The sequence below is a fragment of the Lacerta agilis genome, chromosome 9 (assembly GCF_009819535.1).
Source record: "Lacerta agilis isolate rLacAgi1 chromosome 9, rLacAgi1.pri, whole genome shotgun sequence".
Lineage (NCBI taxonomy): Eukaryota > Metazoa > Chordata > Lepidosauria > Squamata > Lacertidae > Lacerta > Lacerta agilis.
In genome coordinates this window covers 74,138,150-74,158,662 of record NC_046320.1, presented here as the reverse complement: position 1 = coordinate 74,158,662, position 20,513 = coordinate 74,138,150, and the positions used below count along the sequence as shown (strand labels likewise).

The 20,513-nt window shown below is 49.1% G+C and overlaps 1 protein-coding gene across 1 annotated transcript; it reads right to left on the bottom strand.

Moving 5' to 3' along the window:
- Window positions 1–5,252: 5,252 nt before the first annotated feature.
- LOC117053435 lies at window positions 5,253–11,694 on the bottom strand. The gene is made up of 4 exons (XM_033161152.1): window positions 11,640–11,694; window positions 10,581–10,738; window positions 7,846–8,012; window positions 5,253–6,704 (listed from the first exon to the last, which is right to left on the bottom strand). The coding sequence occupies exons 2-4, from the start codon at window positions 10,729–10,731 to the stop codon at window positions 5,382–5,384; spliced, it is 1,641 nt and encodes a 546-aa protein (XP_033017043.1). The 5' UTR covers window positions 10,732–10,738; window positions 11,640–11,694; the 3' UTR covers window positions 5,253–5,381.
- Window positions 11,695–20,513: the final 8,819 nt, after the last annotated feature.

Below are 20,513 nucleotides of genomic sequence, written 5' to 3'. Positions count from 1 at the left end.
GGGCCAGAACCACTTTGATTGACGTTTCCACCATAAATGAAGAAAAAAAAGTCCCCCTTACCAGCATTTCAGGGCCCCCCACTTACCATTCCTCCTCCAAAACACCCACCACAGGGGACTTCCAAGGCATTTGTGGCCATTGGTCTATCCCCTGTATTCACAATTTTTCATATAGATGCTCACTTCCAACTGGAAAGGTCGTTCTTCTGTGTAACAGGAATGCCCAGATATCATACGAGATGTTTATTTTTAGTTACAGGTAGGTAGCCATGTTGGTCTGCCATAGTCGAAACAAAATAGAAAATTCTTTCCAGTAGCACCTTAGAGACCAACTGAGTTTGTTCTTGGTATGAGCTTTCGTGTGTATCTGAAGAAGTGTGCATGCACACGAAAGCTCATACCAAGAACAAACTCAGTTGGTCTCTAAGGTGCTACTGGAAAGAATTTTCTATGTTTATTTTTGTTATTTATATCTCACTTTTCCCACCAAAGAGCTCAAAGCGGCACACATGGTTCCCCCTGTCCCATTTGATCTCGCACAACAACCCTGCGAGGTTGGGTTGGTGACTAGCTACCCAATGCGCTTCAAGGCAGAGCGGGTATTTGAATCCTGGTCGCCCGGTGCTCTAACCACTACACAACACTGCTGTAATTCTCTTATTAGCATGGTATAGGGATTAACGGCAAACACACTGGCATGTTTGCGGTCTTGTTCTTCAAGGAGCATTCACACATTTTTTTTGACAGCAACTGCCTCTTCCGAAACAGAACCATTCCTTCTTTGGGGTTTTGGCACCCCACGCCATCACCGGCCCTGAAAAAATGAAAGGCACAAATACAGGATGGGTGACACCTGGCTTAAAAGCAGTACATGTGAAAAGGATCTAGGAGTCTTGGTAGACCACAAACTTGACATGAGTCAACAGTGTGATGCAGCAGCTAAAAAAGCCAATGCAATTCTGGGCTGCATCAATAGGAGTATAGCATCTAGATCAAGGGAAGTAATAGTACCACTGTATTCCGCTCTGGTCAGACCTCACCTGGAATACTGTGTCCAGTTCTGGGCACCCCAGTTCAAGAAGGATACTGACAAGCTGGAAGGTGTCCAGAGGAGGGCAACCAAAATGGTCAAAGGCCTGGAAACGATGCCTTATGAGGAACGGCTTAGGGAGCTGGGTATGTTTAGCCTGGAGAAGAGAAGGTTAAGGGGTGATATGATAGCCATGTTGAAATATAGAAAAGGATGTCATCTAAAGGAGGGTTTAGGGTTGTTTTCTGCTGCTCCAGAGAAGCGGACACGGGGCAATGGATTCAAACTACAAGAAAGAAGATTCCACCTAAACATTAGGAAGAACTTCCTGACAGTAAGAGCTGTTCAGCAGTGGAATTTGCTACCAAGGAGTGTGGTGGAGTCTCCTTCTTTGGAGGTCTTTAAGCGGAGGCTGGACAGCCATCTGTCAGGAATGCTTTGATGGCGTTTCCTGCTTGGCAGGGGGTTGGACTGGATGGCCCTATGATTCTATGATTCTATGAACTCAGGATCGGCAGCTGCCTGCCGTTATCTGATTCCTGGCTCCAAAGTCCAGCAAGCAACAGCCCAGGCAGCTCCAGCATAAAGCGGGGATAACTTGGCCTTGGGAGTGCAGGCCCTGAAGCGCAGCCGAAATGCAGGTGCAGAGAGCATGGACTCCAGGTGGCAAGTGCAAGTCCAACTAAACGGTTTATTGAGATATAATGCAAAATAGGGACGCAGCAGAGAGTGAAACTTGTAGGTCATGGGGCCCCATCGAAGGAGCACCATGGGATAAACCACGCAGTGAGAATTCAAGAGTAACAACAGAGGAACCAGCACAAAGGAGATACAAAAACAGCAGCAATATTTAAAGGAGGAGGATTGACTAAAGAACTGAATTAAATCTCCTTCAGTTTAAAAGCACACCGAGTCCCGTCCCGTCCCCCTGGTTCTAACTCCACAGTGTTAAGTTGCAGCTGTTACCCCGGTATGGTGGGTCAAAGGGTTATTTTAAAATATTTATTGCATTTTATATCCCGTCTTCCCTCCGCAGAGCTCAGGGAGCTGTGTATCCTCTTCCCCTCCCCATATTATCCTTACAACAACCCTGTGAGGTAGGTCAGGCTGAGGGTTGGTGACTGGCCCCCCAAGGTCACCCAGCGAGCTCCATGGCAGAGTAGTGAATGGAACCCGGGTCTCCAGGGTCCTAGTTTGGTGCTCTATCCACTACACCGCACTGCCTCTCCGTCCCTGGAAGTGCAGGTGGAAAGGAAGGAGCCGGGGAGCCCAGGGAGGATGAGCCTCCCCAGAAACGAACACGAAGGGAAAGGGGAAAGGGGGAAGGCACAAAGGGCAGGGCCTTTCCGCACAGCGGCCGTTATGTATCAACTTGGGACAGACCCCAGAAGGGGAACTTCCTTGGGCTCCCTGTGTGCGCTCAGAATTACTCAGAGAAGGTAAAACTCTTTGCAGGATTCTTCCTTTCTTGGTGTTGCATCAGAATCTTTCTCATGGGAGCCTTCGAAGCAGAGATCGAGTGGCCACCTGTCGGGGATCCTTGAGCCGAGATTCCTGCATTGCAGGGGGCTGGACTAGATGCCCCTCGGGGGTCCCTTCCGTACATAATTTTCATTAAAATTTCTATTTTACAATTTAAAATACTCATTTTAAATCCTCAAAACATCAATGACTTCCCTTCTTCTCTTTCCATGGTTCATTTTACATCTCACAAATCCCTGTACCTTTTACAAAAAGCTGTACCATTCAGTATTCCATTACTGCATCTGTCAAACTTATTTACACTGTTGAATTTATCTGAATGCTGCCAGCGTTTTCAGCTGCACACAACCATTATTTCCCATATATTCTTGTTCTCTTATTCTATATGTTAAGTCTGTGAGTTGTGCATATTCTGTCTTTGGTTGGGACCTTGCTCGTTTTCCACTTTTGGGCTAACAAACACAGGCTGCAGTAGTGACATACATAAATATTACCTTTTCTGACACCTGGGAATGTCAGTCTGAATTATCCCCAACAGGAGATAAAAAAAGACATGGAGATTTGGACAAGACTCAAACTGTCGTTAATGGGAAGAATAGCAGTGGTTAAAATGAATGTCCTACCAAGGATGCTGTTTTTATTCCAAGCCATACCAATTTTGGACAAATTAGACTGTTTCAAAAAATGGCAAAAGGACCTATCGAAATTTATATGGCAGGGCAAAAAGCCAAGAATAAAATTTAAGATTTTAACAGACTCTAAAGACAGAGGAGGCTTTGCCCTGCCGGACTTAAGGCTTTATTTTGAAGCTGCGGCCTTTTGCTGGTTAAAGGATTGGTTTAAATTAGAGAACGTGGATGTGTTGGACTTGGAGGGACACGATAATATGTTTGGTTGGCATGCATACCTTTGGTATGACAAGGCTAAAATCCACAGAACTTTTAAGTCTCATATTGTGAGAAAATCCCTATATCAGGTTTGGACTAGATACAAAGACTTGTTTGAGAGAAAGACTCCTAGATGGATCTCTCCAGTGGAGGCCAAGGCATATAAGAGACCGAATATGTCTGCAAACTGGTTAAGATATATGGACATATTGCAGCAGGAAGGGGACTCCTTTAAGCTAAAAAGCTATGATCAAGTAAAAAGTCAGGTCCCCGACTGGCTGCACTACTATCAGGTTTATGAAACATTTAAAATGGACAAAAAAAATGGTTTTCAAGTAGAAAAATCAAAACTGGAAACAGAACTGATAGAATCGAACTTTAAAAACCTTTCCAAAATGTATAATCTTTTGCTAGAGTGGCATACAAAAGATGAACTGGTTAAATCTTCAATGATAGATTGGGCAAAAGATCTCGGACATAATATTATGATGGATGACTGGGAGAGATTGTGGCAAAAAGGTATCAAATTTACTGCTTGTCATGGTTTAAGAGAGAATATAATGAAAATGGTTTATAGATGGTACTTGACACCAGTTAAGATTGCTAAGATGAATACCAAAATGTCAGATGTATGTTGGAAGTGTAAACATGCGAAAGGTACCTTTTTTCATATGTGGTGGTTGTGCCCAGTGGTTAGTGCTTTCTGGGATAAGATTTATAATGAGCTTAAGAAGGTAATGAAAGTTACCTTTTGTAAGAAACCAGAGGCATTTCTCCTGAGCATAACCAATGAAGAGATACCCAGTCAGGATAGAGTGTTTTTTATGTATGCCACAACAGCAGCTAGAATTTTATTGGCAAGAACATGGAAAGGTGAAGAGATACCAACGGTGGAGGAATGGCAGATGAAGATGATGGAGTATATGGAACTCGCTGAACTGACCGTCAGAATCCGAGACCAGAGGGAGGGGAAGGCGTCGCAGGAGTGGAAAAAATTCAAAGACTATTTGGTTAAATCAGTTAAACTGAATATTTGAGCAGAATTAAATAGAACATCGGCTTTGGTAGATATGTGTTAGATATGAATGGTAAGGGGAATTGTTGTTATGTGAAAGATGTATATGTCAAAATATGTTAAGATAGGCTGTTAAGATAAGATACATAGTGATTGAGATATTTGACTAAGTGAAAGTTAAGTATATTAAAATTTGGGTAAAAGTGAATTGAATAATATATAAAGCTACCTTGAAGAAGTATATGTTTTCTGAAGACAGTGGAGGGAACGGGGGAAGTCCCCAAACAGAGAAGTTAGAAACAAGAAATATTTAAAGAAAGATATTGGTTAAGGTTTGTACATGTCATTTTTATGATTTTATTGTTGTTATTGTTTTCAATGTTGATTATGTTTATTGTTTATTGCTGATTATGTTCAATGTTTATTGTGTTTTTTATTGTTGTTTATGCTATGTGTTGTTGTTATATTTTGTTCTCTTTTTTCTATTGGAAAATAATAAAATCTTATAAAAAAAAAAAAAAAAATGAATTATCCCCAACAGGAAGGACTCTGGTTTTTTGGGGAAAGTACTTTTAAACATTTTTTTTCAATTCATTATGGATAATTTCCCAATACTCTTTTACCCTTTAACAAGTCCACCACATATGAAATAACGTTCCCCCCACCTCTTTGCATCTCCAGCACCTATTTGATTCAGTTTCATACATCTTGGCAAGCCTACTTGGGGGTCTCTTCCAACCCTAGAATTCCACGATTCTTCCGGCATCTTTGGACCTCGCTTCATCTCAGCCGAAGCTGCCGACCCCTTGCAAGGGATCTCGTTTCCCCCCCACACCCCCTCCGGCTCTGCTGGCGTTTTCTGGGCGCAGAGACGGCACTTGCATCCTGCAAACTAACACTTGCTCTGCGCCCCAAACCTCGGCGCAAGGGGGGCCGCCCCATTGCAGGCTGGACGGGGCAGAGACTTTCACTTCCACAGGATGAGCAGGTCCAGGCGTTCGTGGCGGACCCTCCTGAGCAGCTGGTCATAGTCCCCCCGGGTAACGTCCGGGCAGCCTTGCAAGTCCAGGTGTCCCAGCTGACTCTCCGAAGACAGCAGCAGGTGGGCGGTTTGGGCAGACACCTGGCTGTGGGCCAGGGAGAGCTTGCGCAGGTGTGCCAGGGGGGTGCCGGGGGTCTCCAGCACCTCCTGAAACAGCCCGTCCAAGGGGAAAGGCACGTGGATCAGCTCCAAGGTTTCCAGGCACGGGGAATTCCTAAGCAGACACAGGAGGGTGGCGCTCAGCACCGCGATGTGCGGAGAAGGCAGAGGAGCGTCGGACGCGGCAAAGATGAGCCGGAAGGCACGGAGTCGAGGGAGTTTGTCGAGGGGAAGGTGGCCAACGTCCAAGTCCAAGGCTCCGTCGCCATTTGCACCCGGCTCCCAGTGCCAGCTGGGCAGCTGTGGGGCGCAGAAGGAGGCACTGAGCTCCCGGAGGTTGGGGCAGTGGCTCAGCAGGGTGGGGAAGGAGAGAGGGTCTTCGAGGGAGAAGCCCCCCAGCAAGAGGGTCTGGAGCTGGCTGCCCTGGGCGGCGGTCAGGGGCAACAGCTCCCCCAAGCGCCTGCTCCCCTGGCAGCTCAACGTCAGGTGGGCAAGGCGGTGCCAGGACAGCAGGGGGCTTTGGCCCTTGCCAGGACCGTCTTCGAGGAGCACCGTGGCCCTCACCACGTGGGGGCACGCGGCACAGATGGCAGGCAAGGAGTCCTCGCTCACCTCCAGCATCTCTCGGAGGGGCAGCGTGAGCTTGGCACTCCCCTCGCCTGTGAAGGAGGAGGGTGCCCTGGGCCGGCGCGCCAGCTGCTCCAGGGAGGGAAACTCCGGGGGGATCTGGGCCCCGCGAAACTCCTGGTGGTGGACCAAGCACACGGCGTCTGCGACAAGGCTGCTGGCCAGGGACTTCAGGCTGGGCAGTGCCAGCAGCAGGAACACCAGGGCCCAGAGGAGCTCCGGGCCAGAGGCGCCAGGTTCAAGATCAGACGCTGCCAGCACCTGCAAGGCTGGGCAGCAGAGGGCGGCCGCGATGGGGTCGTAGGCCAGGTGCAGGAGGGAGGCCCCGGACAGCCGGGCGCAGGAAGAGATGTCCAGCTCGCGCAGCCGCCGGCAGGAGGAGCCCACAGCCGACAGGACGGCTGTGTTGCACTGTGTCCCCGAGAGGTTCAGCTTCGTGAGGCCGGGCAGGACTTCCGCCAGGTCAACCAGGGCGTCGGCGGGGATCCGGCTGCAGCCGCGGAGATCCAGGGAGGACAGATTCTGCCTCGGGAAAAGGAGCGAGAATGAGGGCAGGGCAGGGGGCAAAGGATCCTGGGACCCCAGGAATTATAGGGACAGAACTACCGAAACGATATAGAAACTCATTCCTGTATGCTACTACAGCGGGAAGGATGTTACTTGCCCCAAAATGGAAAGAAGCCGAGGTCCCAGCAAAGGAAGAACGGATACAAAAACTTATGGGATATGCAGAAATGGCAAAACTTGCCGGAAGAATGAGAAATCAACAGAGTTTTTACAAAAGGATGGAAATGTTTTATTGAACATTTACAGATAAATTGTAAACAGATAAGAAGATGGGCAGGATTATTGTAATAACCGGCAGTTTGATAGGAGTATATATGTAAAGTAGATGAATAAATGAGCAAATTAAGTTAATTTAGATACGCAGAAAATATTAAAAATAAATTTAAGGAACCGCAGAAAGAGGGGGAAGGAAGTCAAGTTTTGAGGCGCTAAAATGATTGTAAAAGTAGTGAAATGTATAAACCTGAAAAGCATAAATATATATATTTTTAAAGGATCCTGGGACACCATAATTACGTGTCCATGCTGCCAGCAGAGCAAATTAATTATTATTACTGTATTGGCCCGAATACAAGCCACACCCGAATATAAGCCGCACCTTTAAAGTTCAAGGGGGGAAAAGAAGAAAAGACAATATCCGAAAATGAGCCGCTCCCTTAAAATTCCACAGGTGCTCACACCCATTTGTTTCAGCAGCGATATCGTAAAAGCCCATTTTTGTGAGGTCGCGAATTTAAGCCGCACTAACTTTTCGCGGTTGGAATTTGGAAAAAAGTGAGGCTTATATTCAGGCCAATATGGTATTATTATTATTATTAATATTAATACCCAACCACTCTGGGTGGCTGCCAACAGATTAAAAACATAACCAACCACCCAACATTAAAAACTTCCCTATACAGGGCTGCCTTCAGGTGTCTCCTAAAAGTTCTCTGACTCCTTGACATCGGATGGGAGGGCGTTCCATGGCCCAGATCCGAGCGCATCAAGCGCCTGAGCGAAGCCACATGGCAGGAGGCCAGGGAGAGGCTTCTCAGAAGACGTGCCTCCCCCGAGGGATCTCCGTCCTGGCACAGCGCCCCCCCGCCCCCCTTACCTTGCAGCGCACGGTGATGATGTCCGTGATGGCTTTGGTGACCAGCTTTGGGCAGGTGTTGAGGCTCAGCTGCGTCAGGTGAGGCACCAGGAGCAGGTGCAGCATGGGGCGGGTCAGGCGCCCGCTCCGCCCCATCAGATGGAGCAGCTCCTGGACGACAGAGCCAGCTGGGAAAAGGGGGGGGGGGCGGGGAGAGAGACATAGGGTGTTAACCTGCAATGGTGCCAATAGTCAATGGTCTTGTTGATTGAGTGCGCTTATCGGTCACCCTACGGTGTGCTCACAACAACAATTTATTACTTATAGCCCGTCCATCTGGCCAGGTTTCCCCAGCCACTGTGGGCAGCTTCCAACAGATTAAAAATACATTGAAACATCAGTCATTAAAAACTTCCCTAAACAGGGCTGCCTGCAGATGTCTTCTAAACGTCAGATAGTTGCTTTTTTCTTTGACATCTGATGGGAGGGTGCCACTACCGAGAAGGCCCTCTGCCTGGTTCCCTGTAACTTTGCTTCTCGCAGGGAGGGAACCGCCAGAAGGCCCTTGGGAGGAGGACCCCGGTGTCCGGGGTGGAGACGCTCCTTCAGGTCTACTGGGCTCAGGCCGTTTAGTGATTTCAGGGTCATCACCAACACTTTGAATTATGCTCGGGAACATACTGGGAGCCAATGGAAGTCTTTCAAGACCGGTGTTATGTGGTCTCGGTGGCTGCTTCCAGTCCCCAGTCTAGCTGCCACATTCTGGATTAGTTGTAGTTTCTGGTTCACCTTCAAAGGCAGCCCCACATAGAGCGCATAGTCCAAGCGGGAGAGAACCAGAGCATGCACCACTCTGGAGAGACAGCCTGCAGGCAGTTTGAGCTGGGAAAAGATTGACTGACCCAGGGTCACCCGGTGAGCTTCATGGCTGGGCAGGGATTTGAACTCCTGTCCCCCCACTCGAACCGTGACTGCCCCCACGGGAACCAGGGGCACCTTCTAGGCCAGGGTTTCTCAAACCTGGGTCTCCGGCTGTTGTTGGACTACAACTCCCATCATCCCTCACTAGCAGGACCAGTGGTCAGGGATGATGGGAGCTGTAGTCCAACAACAGCCGGAGACCCAGGGTTCAGAAACTCTGCCGCTGATTCAGGAGCCCTGAGGTGTTCTGCCTGAACACTCTCACTATTGCAGCCAACAGCTTGCTTTTACTTTAAAAATATAGAAAGGGAAGCCTTTCTTCACTCTAGTCTTCCGCTGTTAAGAAAATGTAGGGAAACTGGCCGTTTGGGCGTACTAACACAAAACCACACACTGCCCTTATCAGAGAGACCATACACCAACGTATACCACACCTAACTGGGTGCAGTGAAAATCGCATGCACACAGGCCCATTAACCCACGTAAACATGGCATGTTGTAAGTATGAAGCCCACCCTACCCATATATGGCATATATGCAATGTAGTCCAAATATGATGAAATGTTCCTGTATGTTTTTGTATAAATAAAGGCTCCTGGAGTCTTTGATCTATCAGATTCTTTCAACACACACTGTTGTGAGACTGGTCATTTCACACAGGACGGGCTGGCTCCCGTCAAGAAAACTGGGGAAATAATCCCACAGGTCGTATTCCCCCCTCCTGCCCTTCACGACATACAGATCTACCTGGACAGGTAACACCTTCCCAGCTACCTGCGCAGACTGTCAGGCTGTGATTGGTACAGAGCCTTGTTGAGAAAGGAAGGGGAGTCCTGCTGGATCAGGCCAATGCCCATCTTGCCCAGCCTCCTGTTCTCACAGGGCCCAAAGAGATGCTCTAGAGCAGGGACGCCCAACCGGTCAATTGCATTCGACAGGTTTATCCTCGGGTTGCATTGGTCAATCACGGTTGATCGGTAGCTCATTTCCATCCCCGCCCCCTCGTTTTTTCCTTCAGTCACGCAGGATCGCTAAACCGGAAGACGGAGTTAGTGCTGGCCGGCTATTTTGGGGGGTGAGCGCTTTTCGGCGTTCCCATCTTAACATAATCACCTTTGCTTTGTGTGTCCCCCCCCCAAGAAAGCTCCACAACTTCGACCTTTTCCCCTAAAGAAAGTTACAGGTAGGTAGCCATGTTGGTCTGCCATAGTCTAAACCTTAGAGACCAACTAAGTTTGTTCTTGGTATGAGCTTTCATGCGCATGCATCTGAAGAAGTATCTGGAGAAGTGTGCATGCACACGAAAGCTCATACCAAGAACAAACTTAGTTGGTCTCTAAGGTGCTACTGGGAGGAATTTTCTTGTTTTTTATTTTGTTTTCCCTAAAGAAAGCTTAAGAATGTTTGTCGGCCCCTTAAAAAGTGGTTAACAACTTCCGACCTGAAGCCCCCCCCCCAAAAGCTTGACAACTCTGAACTCCTCCCCCCCCCAGCCCAAGATTTGAGCCCAAGAAAAACTCTTCCAGCAACTGATGTTCAGAACCATTGCTGCCTCTGTTCATGAAGGCAAAGAGCAGAGCCTCCGACAGCTCTCTCCTCCTCCAGGAATTTGCCCAAGCTTCCTTTAAAGCCATAGGATCAAGCGGGAGAGGACCCCCCCCCCCAGTACAGGAGCCCACAGAAGCACCCTGGCTCCCTTGCAGCATCAGCAAAGGCAAGGCGGGCATATTTAATGCCCAAGCCCCTCCAAATTCAGCACCCCTGGCTGCCAATATTCAAGAATTCAACGGGTGTGCTGGGGCTCCTGGGCACTGCCCCCTTCGCCACCCACTCACCCAGCTCGCTGAAGGGCCCCATGATGTAGCGGAAGTGATACTCGTCCAGGTATTTGTCGGCATAATCCTTGAGCCAGAGGCAGCTCATGTTCCCGGCTACATTCTCCAGGCAAAGCCTCTGCAGTGGCTGAACCTCTTTCCTTCTGGGCATGGAGCTCCTGGAAGAAAAGCGGGAGGCAGAGAGGCGTTGGCAAGGGACAGCCAGGCGGGCGGGCACTCCCCCCCCCTGCTCCCAGTCAGGGTGGAGCTGCTCCCTTGGCAGGAGCGTTTCCAAGACAGATGACAGGCCCCATGGATGGGGTGTGAGGTCACGCCGCCACGTCATGCCGGTGTGACGTCACTCGCGCCCTCCTACCTTTGGCTCTCCTCGTCCTCAGGGACACTTTCGTTTCCCTGGCGCTCAGTGCCGCCTTCCGACAGCTGCGCGCGCGCACAGGGAATTTAATGAATGAGTTCCTCCTTTATGAATCATTGGCCAACCCAGAAGGAAACGGCGGCCCGAATCTCTGGTTTTGCCCGGGAAGGAGGGCGGAGAGAGGCCCGGGGGTGGGCAAAGCCGCCATCCAGACCCCCCCCCCCATCAAAATAATCATCATCACCGTTTTATTTTATTTCTTTATACCCCACCCATCTGGCTGGGTTGCCCCAGCCACTCTGGGCGGCTTCCAATACATATTAAAAGAAGAAGAAAACATCAAACATGAATAGTAACTACCTGATCCGATTTTAAAGTCACAAAAACTTTAAAATAAACTTATCAAATGAAGCAATATTCAACAATCCATTAGAATCCAATGGTAAACCGTAAAATTAAACACCCCCAAATCACATACAGTTTACACTTATCAGATACTGTACAATTACACGATCCCCTGGTGGGAGAGAAACGAAAGCTTTGGGGTGGGGGAAGGAGAGGGATCCGTCCTGGGCTTGGTTCGGGCGGGGCGGGGAAGGGGGCGCCGATCTGGCGAGCCGCTGCCTCGGGACTTTCCCATCCCGAGGCGAGCCTGGTCCCGGATCCGGACAGGACGGTCCTGGCCCGCCCTCTCTAGCTCTTACCCTCGCGCTGGATGCCCTCCGGTCCGCCGTCTCCCCGCCGCCCGAAGCCGCGCCTGCCGCCCTCCTTCCCGGGAGCCCAAAGGAAGGAGTCCCGCCCCGCGCCGGGCGGAAAGCGCCGCGGCCCCGCCCCCCTTTGGCTTCGCCGGCCCCGGGTGCGCCTGCGCGGAGTCTGGCGGGCACAAGGGGCCTTCTCGGCGGGGAGCTGCCCCGCGCGGCGCCTGCCGTGGGAAGTTCTGGGAGTTGCTCGTGGCGCTCGGCGAGCGGCGGCGAGAGGGCAGCCTGGAGGGGGGCCTTGCTGACAGGGCGGCGGCCGGGGCGGCGGACAGAGGGAGCCGGTGAGTGGCGGGGCGGGGGGGGGGGGTCCGGGGACAGGACTCGGGAGTCTTGAGGCGAGAGACCCTCGCTGAGAGTCACGGGTGGGTGGGTGGGGGGGAGGGGAGAGCGACCCCGGCCTACCTCGCAGGGCTGTGAGGAGCGCGAAGCAGCAAACGAGGAGTCTGTGGGGAAGCCGGTGGGGACGACGACCGGGGCTCAAACCCCCCCCCCCATGTTTATTACCTTTTTACATTTATTTAAAACAGGGTGGCCCAACTTGGCCCTCGCGGTGTTTGGGGACTACAACTCCCATCATCCCTGAACACAGGTCCTGTTAGCTAGGGATGCTGGGAGTTGTAGTCCCAAAACCAGCCGGCCGGCCGAGGTTGGCCCACACTGATTTAAAATATGTGATAAAATGAAGGAGGGCAACGTAAGTTGGAAGAGGTACAAATGTTAGGAGGTAAAACTGGAATGATGAAAACCATGAGGCGGGATGGAGGGAAGTCGACAACTCGCCTGAGCCAACAATGAAAGAGTTTCATAAGGATGTATTTAACATTATAAAATGGAAAACTTAATATATTAAAATTGATTTAAAAATCAACACCCCCCCCAAACTCAACAGGGCCATCAAGGCATCTCGGCGGGGGTGGCCTTCCCCCACGAAGATGGGTTTTTTGGTTTAAGGGACATTTAGGGATGGTGGGGGGGGGATAGAAATTTATGAAGGGATGCAGAGCAGGGAGAAAGTGGACTAGCAGGGAAAGCTTTCCTTCTCTCGAACTCGAGGGCATCCGACAAACTGATTCTGGACAGGGAGAGAAAGTCACCCTTCATGCAGCGCAGTGTGGAGCTATGGAACTCCCTCCCACAAGAGGCAGGGGCCGCAGTGCCGGATTTACGTATAAGCTAAACAAGCTATAGCAGACAAGGCAAACTCAGCCCTCCAGATGTTTTGAGACTACAACTCCCACCATCCCTAGCTAACAGGGCCAGCGGTCAGGGATGATGGGAATTGTAGTCTCAAAACATCTAAGGGGTGGAGTTTGCCTATGCCTGAGCTATAGCTTTGGGCCCCACTCTCTTGGGGCCCCCCAAAAAAATTAAAGGGAAAAAATGTATTTCACTTTTAATATAATTCTTAATTATATTTCAGTTCAACAATTACTTTGATAAAATACATATTTTGTTATGTGCAAATGGCTGTAGATGCCTCTTAGGTCCATAAATTACCATATAGCATATATTCAACACAAAAAAACAGCAACAATTTGTTGTTGACAAAGGACAGCTGGACATGTAAAGGGCCCTGTTACCTTCAGTAGCTTAGGGCCTCATCAAACCTAAATCCGGCCCTGGCAGGGGGTAATAATAATAATTTATTATTTATACCCCACCCATCTGGCTGGTCCTAGAAGAGGATTGGAGAAATTCCCAGAGGGCTCTTGAGGGTGACTTTCTTCTCGGTGCCATTCTGGCTCATTGGAGCAAATGGATATCGCCTGCATTCAGAACCCATTTCCCACTGAGGTTCCTGCAGACCTTTCACTGCAGCCTCTTCCTTTTAAGCCCCACTGGATTTTGCTATGTGGTGAGGAAATCTTGTGCTGCCTGCAGGGTTCGCTTCACTCACCATTTCCTCCTTCCAGGTGGGCCTGTTGGCCTTCAAGCAGTCTGGGCCCCGACAGGAGATGTTTGCATTGTGGGCTGGACTTTGGTGTTTCTTCCCATGCTTCAGTGTGATGACAGAATCTATGCAGGCTGAACAAAATTAGAATAATGAAACACAGTGCACATCCCTGGGGGGGGGGAATCTGATTTTTTTAGACTACCCCTTGTGTCTGTAATGTCTCAGCTCATTTGCTCTATTCTTAACATTTTAAAGGTGGGTGTTTGTTTGGATGGCAGGTTTTGTTGCACACCCTCCTCCCCAAGTGCTAGTTTCCAGCCCTCAATTTTTAACTGAACAATCAAGCAAACTCTTCCCTCACATTTTTTGCCAGCACATGATAGTCTTCAAACACCCTGCTAAAAGAACTAACTCAAAACAGGGGAGTCTAAAAAATTACGGGGTGTTGGAAAGAGGCAGCTTCCACCAAGGATCACTTTTTTCTTGACGAATGGGTGTGATGTCGGTGAACAGGCTTTTTGGGCCAAAGGCTTTTGTTTGGCAGCAAATCAGCTAGTGTGACAAAGGCACAGGCGACTGAGCTTTCGCTGGGAGGCTGCTAGCCTCTTCCGTGCAGTGACAAGTCAGCAATTGTAGGACTTGCTTCACATGATAGAGGGCAGCCCAACCCCATGTGCTTTAAAGTTTTCCTTCAGCAGCTCCACCCAGTTGTTCTACACAGAGAAGCTGCGTGACAAATACATCCTGTAGCTTATGGGGGAAGAACACTACAAGGAGGTGCTCAGAAACTGTCTTGTTTTGCTCTGCTTGTCTGTTCCTTGCTGGCCCCTGCAGGAATCGCACAGTGCGGGCCAAGATTGCTGCATCTTTGCTGGGACCTGCCCGCTTCTTTCAGTGGACTAGGATGACTTCTTTAAACTCTTAGGACCTTCGTGGCATGACTGCGACTGAGCAGCTGACATGATGTGGATGGTTTGAAGCTGCTGGTTGGGAGAGCTCACTTGGAGTGGCTTCCTTTTGGTAGCGTGTCAGGCAGCAACATAGGGTGCTGCTGGCTAGGTTCTGCTGCTGGTCCTGATCCTCTAGTGAGAAATGGACCAAAAACGGAGAAAATGCTCCCTAATGGGAGTCATGTCTGGAGGACCACATCTTCCTCACCCTCCCTCTGCCTGCTGCTGCTGACTATGGGGAGGTTGCTTTCATGATCTGCGACAGCCTTCCGCTTGGGGCATCTGAGAGCCAGTGGGCTGTAGTGGCTAGAGTGCTGGGCTAGGACCTGGGAGACCAGAGTTCGAATCCACACTCGGCCATGATGCTTCCTGGGCAACATTGGACCAGTCACTGGCTCTCAGGCTAACCTACCTCATGGCATTGTTATGGGCATTAAATGAGGAGGGGGGGCGGAAACCATGTGTGCCACGTTGAACTCCCTGAGGGAATGGTGAGATAGAAATGTAATAAATAAATAAGCTTCCGGCTTCTGTTGGAAATGGGATCTTGGAATAGAAGGAACCTCGATCAGGTTCAGAAAGGCTCTTCTCTTGAGCGTCTCTGAAATATACAGTGACTGCTGGGAAGACATTGTAGCTTACAGGGCGATGGAGCCAGCTTGTTAAATTAGATGGGGGGAATTAGTATTTCCTTTGGTTTGTGAAAGTTACCCCTTCAGGACATGCCTATTTGGGCCAAACATTAGAAGGTAAAGCATGATGGAATGACGGAAGGAAACCGAAGTTTAACTCCAATATATGGGCCTAATACTGAAGAACAAGAGAACCACTATATCTGATGAGAATACCAAAGAGAGCAGCAGTTTAAATAAGAGATTTTGAACTCTTAGTGTGATCAAGTAGTTATAGAGCAGCTTTTGACCTCTGTTCCGGCATGTGTCTCACCTGCTGCCCTGCTACCTGATAGTGAGGTGAAAGGGGTTGGCTATGGAATGATGGGGTCATGGGTGACGCATTCAGATGAATATGATCTTGAACTTGAAATAGACTAACCTCCTTGTTACCAGACAGTAGCATCCTCAGATCCTTGGTGTGTTGCTATGGTTACGCCTTCAACGAAGTGTTTCAGATATATTGATTTGCAGCTTTGGTTGCTCCAGTTTCAGCTGCAAAAAGGAAAAAAAAAAGAAACGAGAAAGCATTTGGATGGGCGTCAGGGGGCATCTGTTTGAATAGCCCCTTTTCTGTGCTCTTGAAGGCGCTGCAGCCTCGCTCCCTTGGCAGAGCTGCTCCAGCTACTGCTGAAATGGTAAAATGGTGCAGTTTGTCAGTGCGCAAATGCGCCCAGCTTGACTCAGCAGGGTCCTAGTGCCAAGTGGATCACGGTTCTCCTTGGGTGAGGAGCCTGGACCAGAAGCAGGGAGCCCTGCTCCTGGGGATTCAGTGGCAGGGGGGCACCGGGGCTGTCCTCAGTTGCTGCTTTCTTTCATTTGGGAGAGGATGACCTGGTGGAAACTCACACTTCAGTGGTTATTATTTATTTTGAATATTTATAGGCAGCTAAACATTACTGAATATTACAGTGTACTATAAAACAACAAAAATACAACAAATAAAAAGAGAGAGAAAAGAGAATTTTTCCAAAGAAAAACTGGATACTGCCAAGAAGTCAATTCATTTTTCTAGAAAAACAGGGGGTGTTTTTTCTTTTAAGCCTCTGACAAGATGTGTGCTGTGCTGGAGCCTAACTTCAGTGGATAGCATGTTCCATAACGCAGGTGCCACTGGGCTGCCATAAGATGACTGCAGTGAACCGGCAGGTTTAAAGGGGGCATGGTGAATCTCTGGGATATCCTGTCTCAAGCATTTAGGGCACCATGCACTAAGACCTTAAATTTGGCCTGGTAGCCTATTGACGGCCAGTGCAGTTCCCTGAGGAATGGTATCCTGAATAGACAGACAGCAGCCTCTGCCCCAAGCCCTGCTGCCACATCATGCGCTAGCTGCAGTTTCCCCACCAAACATAAGGGCAGTCCCACATCAGCCCATTGCAAGATTCTGGGTAGGATGCCACTCTCAGTAATGCATGCCTGGTCAGCTCCCTCCTCAACATTCAAGTTATGGGGAAGGGAAGTCTTAGTAACAGCACCACCCGGTTAGGGAGCAAGGGAGAAGAGGAACCAGGCACCTGCAGCATCAGAGACGAGAACAGCATACGAGCTACTTAATGTCCTCCTCTTCCCTTGTTGCCCTTCTGTGAATATGACAGAGTAGGGAACTGAGGGGCCGCTTGAGGTCCACCTGGGCCATAAGATGACCCTGTGCAAGGCTGCTTTTTTCCTAAATCAAATCACTGTCATTGTGATCCCAGTCCTGTGCAGCTGCATCTCCCAGCCTCAGAGGCAGCTGACTGATAGTCGTTTGGACCAGTCCCTTCAACCTTTTTTGATGTATGTCCCAAGTGCCTTCTGAGGCATTAGTATTCTATTTCTGTTCCCCATTTCCACCCAGTGGGCTGCATGGCGGAATGGGGATTCGAACTCTACTCTCCCAGTTCTTAGTGTGGCAGCAGTTAAGTCCTCTTCCAAACTGGAGACTGCAGATCCCTTTCCTGTGTGCAGGTTGTAAATACCACCAGTCAAGAATCCCTGCCTCCTTGGATGCTTAACTGTGTAGCTCAGCTTTAATGGGGATTGGACGAAATTCGTGGAGGACAATACCAAGGGAAGGTCTACCAAGCTTGCGCGTTGAGCAAACTGCTTTATGGAAGTGAGTCAGGGGCAACTTATACCTGCCAGGAGCGGCACCTCAATGCCTTCCATGTGCGCTGCATCAGGAAGATTTTGGGCATCACATGGCAGATGGTCTCAAACAAAGATGTGTTCTCCCGAGCACACATTCCCAGCATGTTTGCATTCCTGCCTCAGTGACCTCTACACTGGCTTGGTCATGCCCACAGAATAGAAGATGGCAGGATCTCCAGGGACGTGATCTACGGAGAGCTGGTTCCAGGCCCCAGACATCATTGGAAGACCATCTCTGCATTACAAAGACGTCTGCAAGTGTGACATGATGGCTGGCAACATCAACCCTGCCATGTGGGAATCCCTTGTAGACAATCACAGTGCCTGGAGACAGAGTCAGGTCTTGTGTCCACAGCAGTGGCCAGAGGAGAAATGGCCGCTGGGAGGAGTGCAGAGAGAAGAAACGCCCTGGCACATCTGCAGCAGCACAACTGGATGCCTTCCTCTGCCCCAGCTGCAACAACACATGTCTCTCCTGTATTGGTCTCTATAGCCACAGCAGGCGCTGCAACCTGCCAGACTTCACTCTCAAAGGCACACTCCTCCATTGCCTGCCAAGATGGACAGATGCCAACAACAACATGGAGGACAGGGCTATCAGTGGCTACTGGACGCAGAGGATTGTGTACTTCCTTGGGGACCAGAGACAGCCTGCCAGGGAATACCAGCTGCTGAGGAACATGAGTGCGAGAGCTGCTGTGCTCATGCGCTGCTTGTGGGCTTCCCACCCAGGTTGGCATCTGTGGGAAAGGGGATCCTGACCTAACAGATCTGGCTTTGGGCTGAGCCAACTCTTCTTAATTTCTTAACGGCTTTGTCTCTGTGAGGGATGGGCAGTGAGTTTAATTTTTCTGTAGGCGAAGGACTGTCTGCTTGCGCATTTGTCAGTGTGGCAGCACTTGCGCTCCGGAACTCGCTACCTGTTGACATGAGGCAGGTGCCCTTTGTGGTTTCAGATGCCTCCTGCTGAAAACTTTTCTGTTTCAGCAAACCAGAAACAAAGGCATGATTTAGTTGCTTACATTTATTTAAAAGTTTTATTGATTTTTATCTTTCTTTCTAATGATGATGATTTTATGTATCTTTGTTTTTTAATTGCTTTATGGATTTTTAGTTACGTTTTATCAATAATTCTATCTGTGCATTACTTGGGGGGTTATTTATTACACAGTTTATAACTTTTCTAAATAATAAATCAATTGTATTATTTGTAGAAGATAAGATTCACCTGTCTGTTTAAAGCAGAAAGAAGAACCATTCCCCCCCCCCCCCAAATCAGTTCAAAGGAAAGAAGGGAAAGCCGGACAATGACAACTGTTGATTCAAGCTGAATCAGCTCTCTGCTACAACCCCAAGGTCTCGTTCCTGGTCAGTCACTGCCAGTTCAGGCCCCATGAGGGTATATGTGAAATTAAGATTTTTTTGCCCCGGCATGCATCATTTTGCACTTGCAAAACATCCCTTATGCTTTACTGGTGGTACGTGTGACTGTTTGGTTGAGGGTGAGGGGCTGAAGCTCAGTGACAGAGCAGGTGCTTTGCATGCAGAAAGGTATCAATAATAACATTTAATATTATTATTAAGGCCTCAGGTTCAGTCCTTGACATCTCCAGTAGAAAGTATGAGAGAGCAGCAAGTAACGGGGAAGGCTTTCCTTCCCTGCCCAAGACCCCCCCCCCTTCCAGAGAGCTGAATCCAATCTGAAGAGTCCCTATTGGGCTAGATGGTCAAACAAGGCAGAGCTTTCTAGGCTAGTACAAAACAACAGAGGTTTTTTTAATGGCCAAGTCATAAAGGTACTGTGTTGACCCATAAGTATGTATCAGGGCAATACCTTTATAAAGTTTATCAAAATGTCACAAAATAGTGTGCAAGCTTTTGAGTTCCCCAAACTCTTCACCAAGCTAGAATAGATGATAAGCGGGGAAGGGTGGCTGTGGAGAGAAAGACTGATGTTCAAGCCATCCCTGTCTCCATTGGGTAAGAATTTTAAGATGGAGTGGGGGAGGAGGTAGCAGACATTCAGAGGACCGTTTGGGTGCTTTGCGGGTTTCTGGTTGCAACCAGGTCTAGTGGCATTGCATGCTTTGGTGTTTTCTTCTCTCTGTGGCATTCAGAACGTTAACGACAAGGCTTTATATAAATATACAGTAGATGAAAGGATGGAGTTTGCAAGATTTTGACAAAGACTGGGTTGAGAGTAAAGAGATGGGGAATGTGGTGTCAGAGAAAGTATGAATTGGGAGCCATTTATCATCATCATCAATACTGATCTCACCGTCAGGTCCAGCCCAATACATTTTGGCCCTTGAGGTGAGCCCCAAAATGCTCCCCCCATTGGCGAGGGAAGGAGGGCTGAGTGAAGATCCGCTTCAAGAGCAAGGTGGTGGGGATAAAGATCTGCCTCAGGATCTGCTGCCCCTGTGGATCCTGCCACCCGAGGTGATCCCCTCCCCCTGCATGGGCCAGCCCTCCTCACAGTTCTTACTTGTTGTGCTTATGTAGTCATTTCATGGGGAGAGGGAAATAAATCACATGAGTTGATTGTCAGACTCTATGGGCATGTATGATGGATGGAAGTTTCTGTACACATTGTGGTTGCCTCCCAGAGTAACCTCAGGTGCATTCTTTTGTTAAGTACTGTAGGGGAAACTACCGCATTGATTTTATCAGCTCAAGGGGTTCTAAAATATCACCTTGTGTCATAAAAGATTATTGAAGCACTTCCTGGTCAAGTGTGCTGTTGAGCTATTAAGAGGAATTGCCGGTGTGCCCATTTCCCACGCAAAGTCCCAAGGATGCCCTGTGCCTCTTCCGTCCTCCTCCCCACCCCTCATAGGGGGCATTGCATGAATCTGAGGCATTGGGGTTACTTCTACATCTGCCAGCTCTTAGAAGTTTGTCGTTTTGAACAGGGGTGCTGATCAGTCCAGTCATCAGTCAGGTTAACGGATAAATAAGTCCTCACATGATCAATTGGGCAGCAGATTTGAAAGCAGCTGCAAGAACAACAATGGTTATTTTTATCAGGCAAAGTTGGCACCGCCCGGTAAGAGGCATTCGCTCCCGCTCTGACACGTGAGAGGGGAGAGTCTTCTTAAAGTAGTGCTGGTGCTGACACTTAGGGGCATAACCTTAAAAACACAACGGTTGCCTATTAATTTGTAATAAT

Bases quoted from the DNA above. Each gene is read 5' to 3' on its own strand.
- LOC117053435 (XM_033161152.1), bottom strand. From the start codon at position 10,731: ATGCCCAGAAGGAAAGAGGTTCAGCCACTGCAGAGGCTTTGCCTGGAG. The intron at 8,013-10,580 runs GTGAGTGGGTGG...CCCTTTTCCCAG, and splicing joins GGGGCCCTTCAGCGAGCTGG to CTGGCTCTGTCGTCCAGGAG. The intron at 6,705-7,845 runs GTAAGGGGGGCG...TTCCCGAGGCAG, and splicing joins TCATCACCGTGCGCTGCAAG to AATCTGTCCTCCCTGGATCT.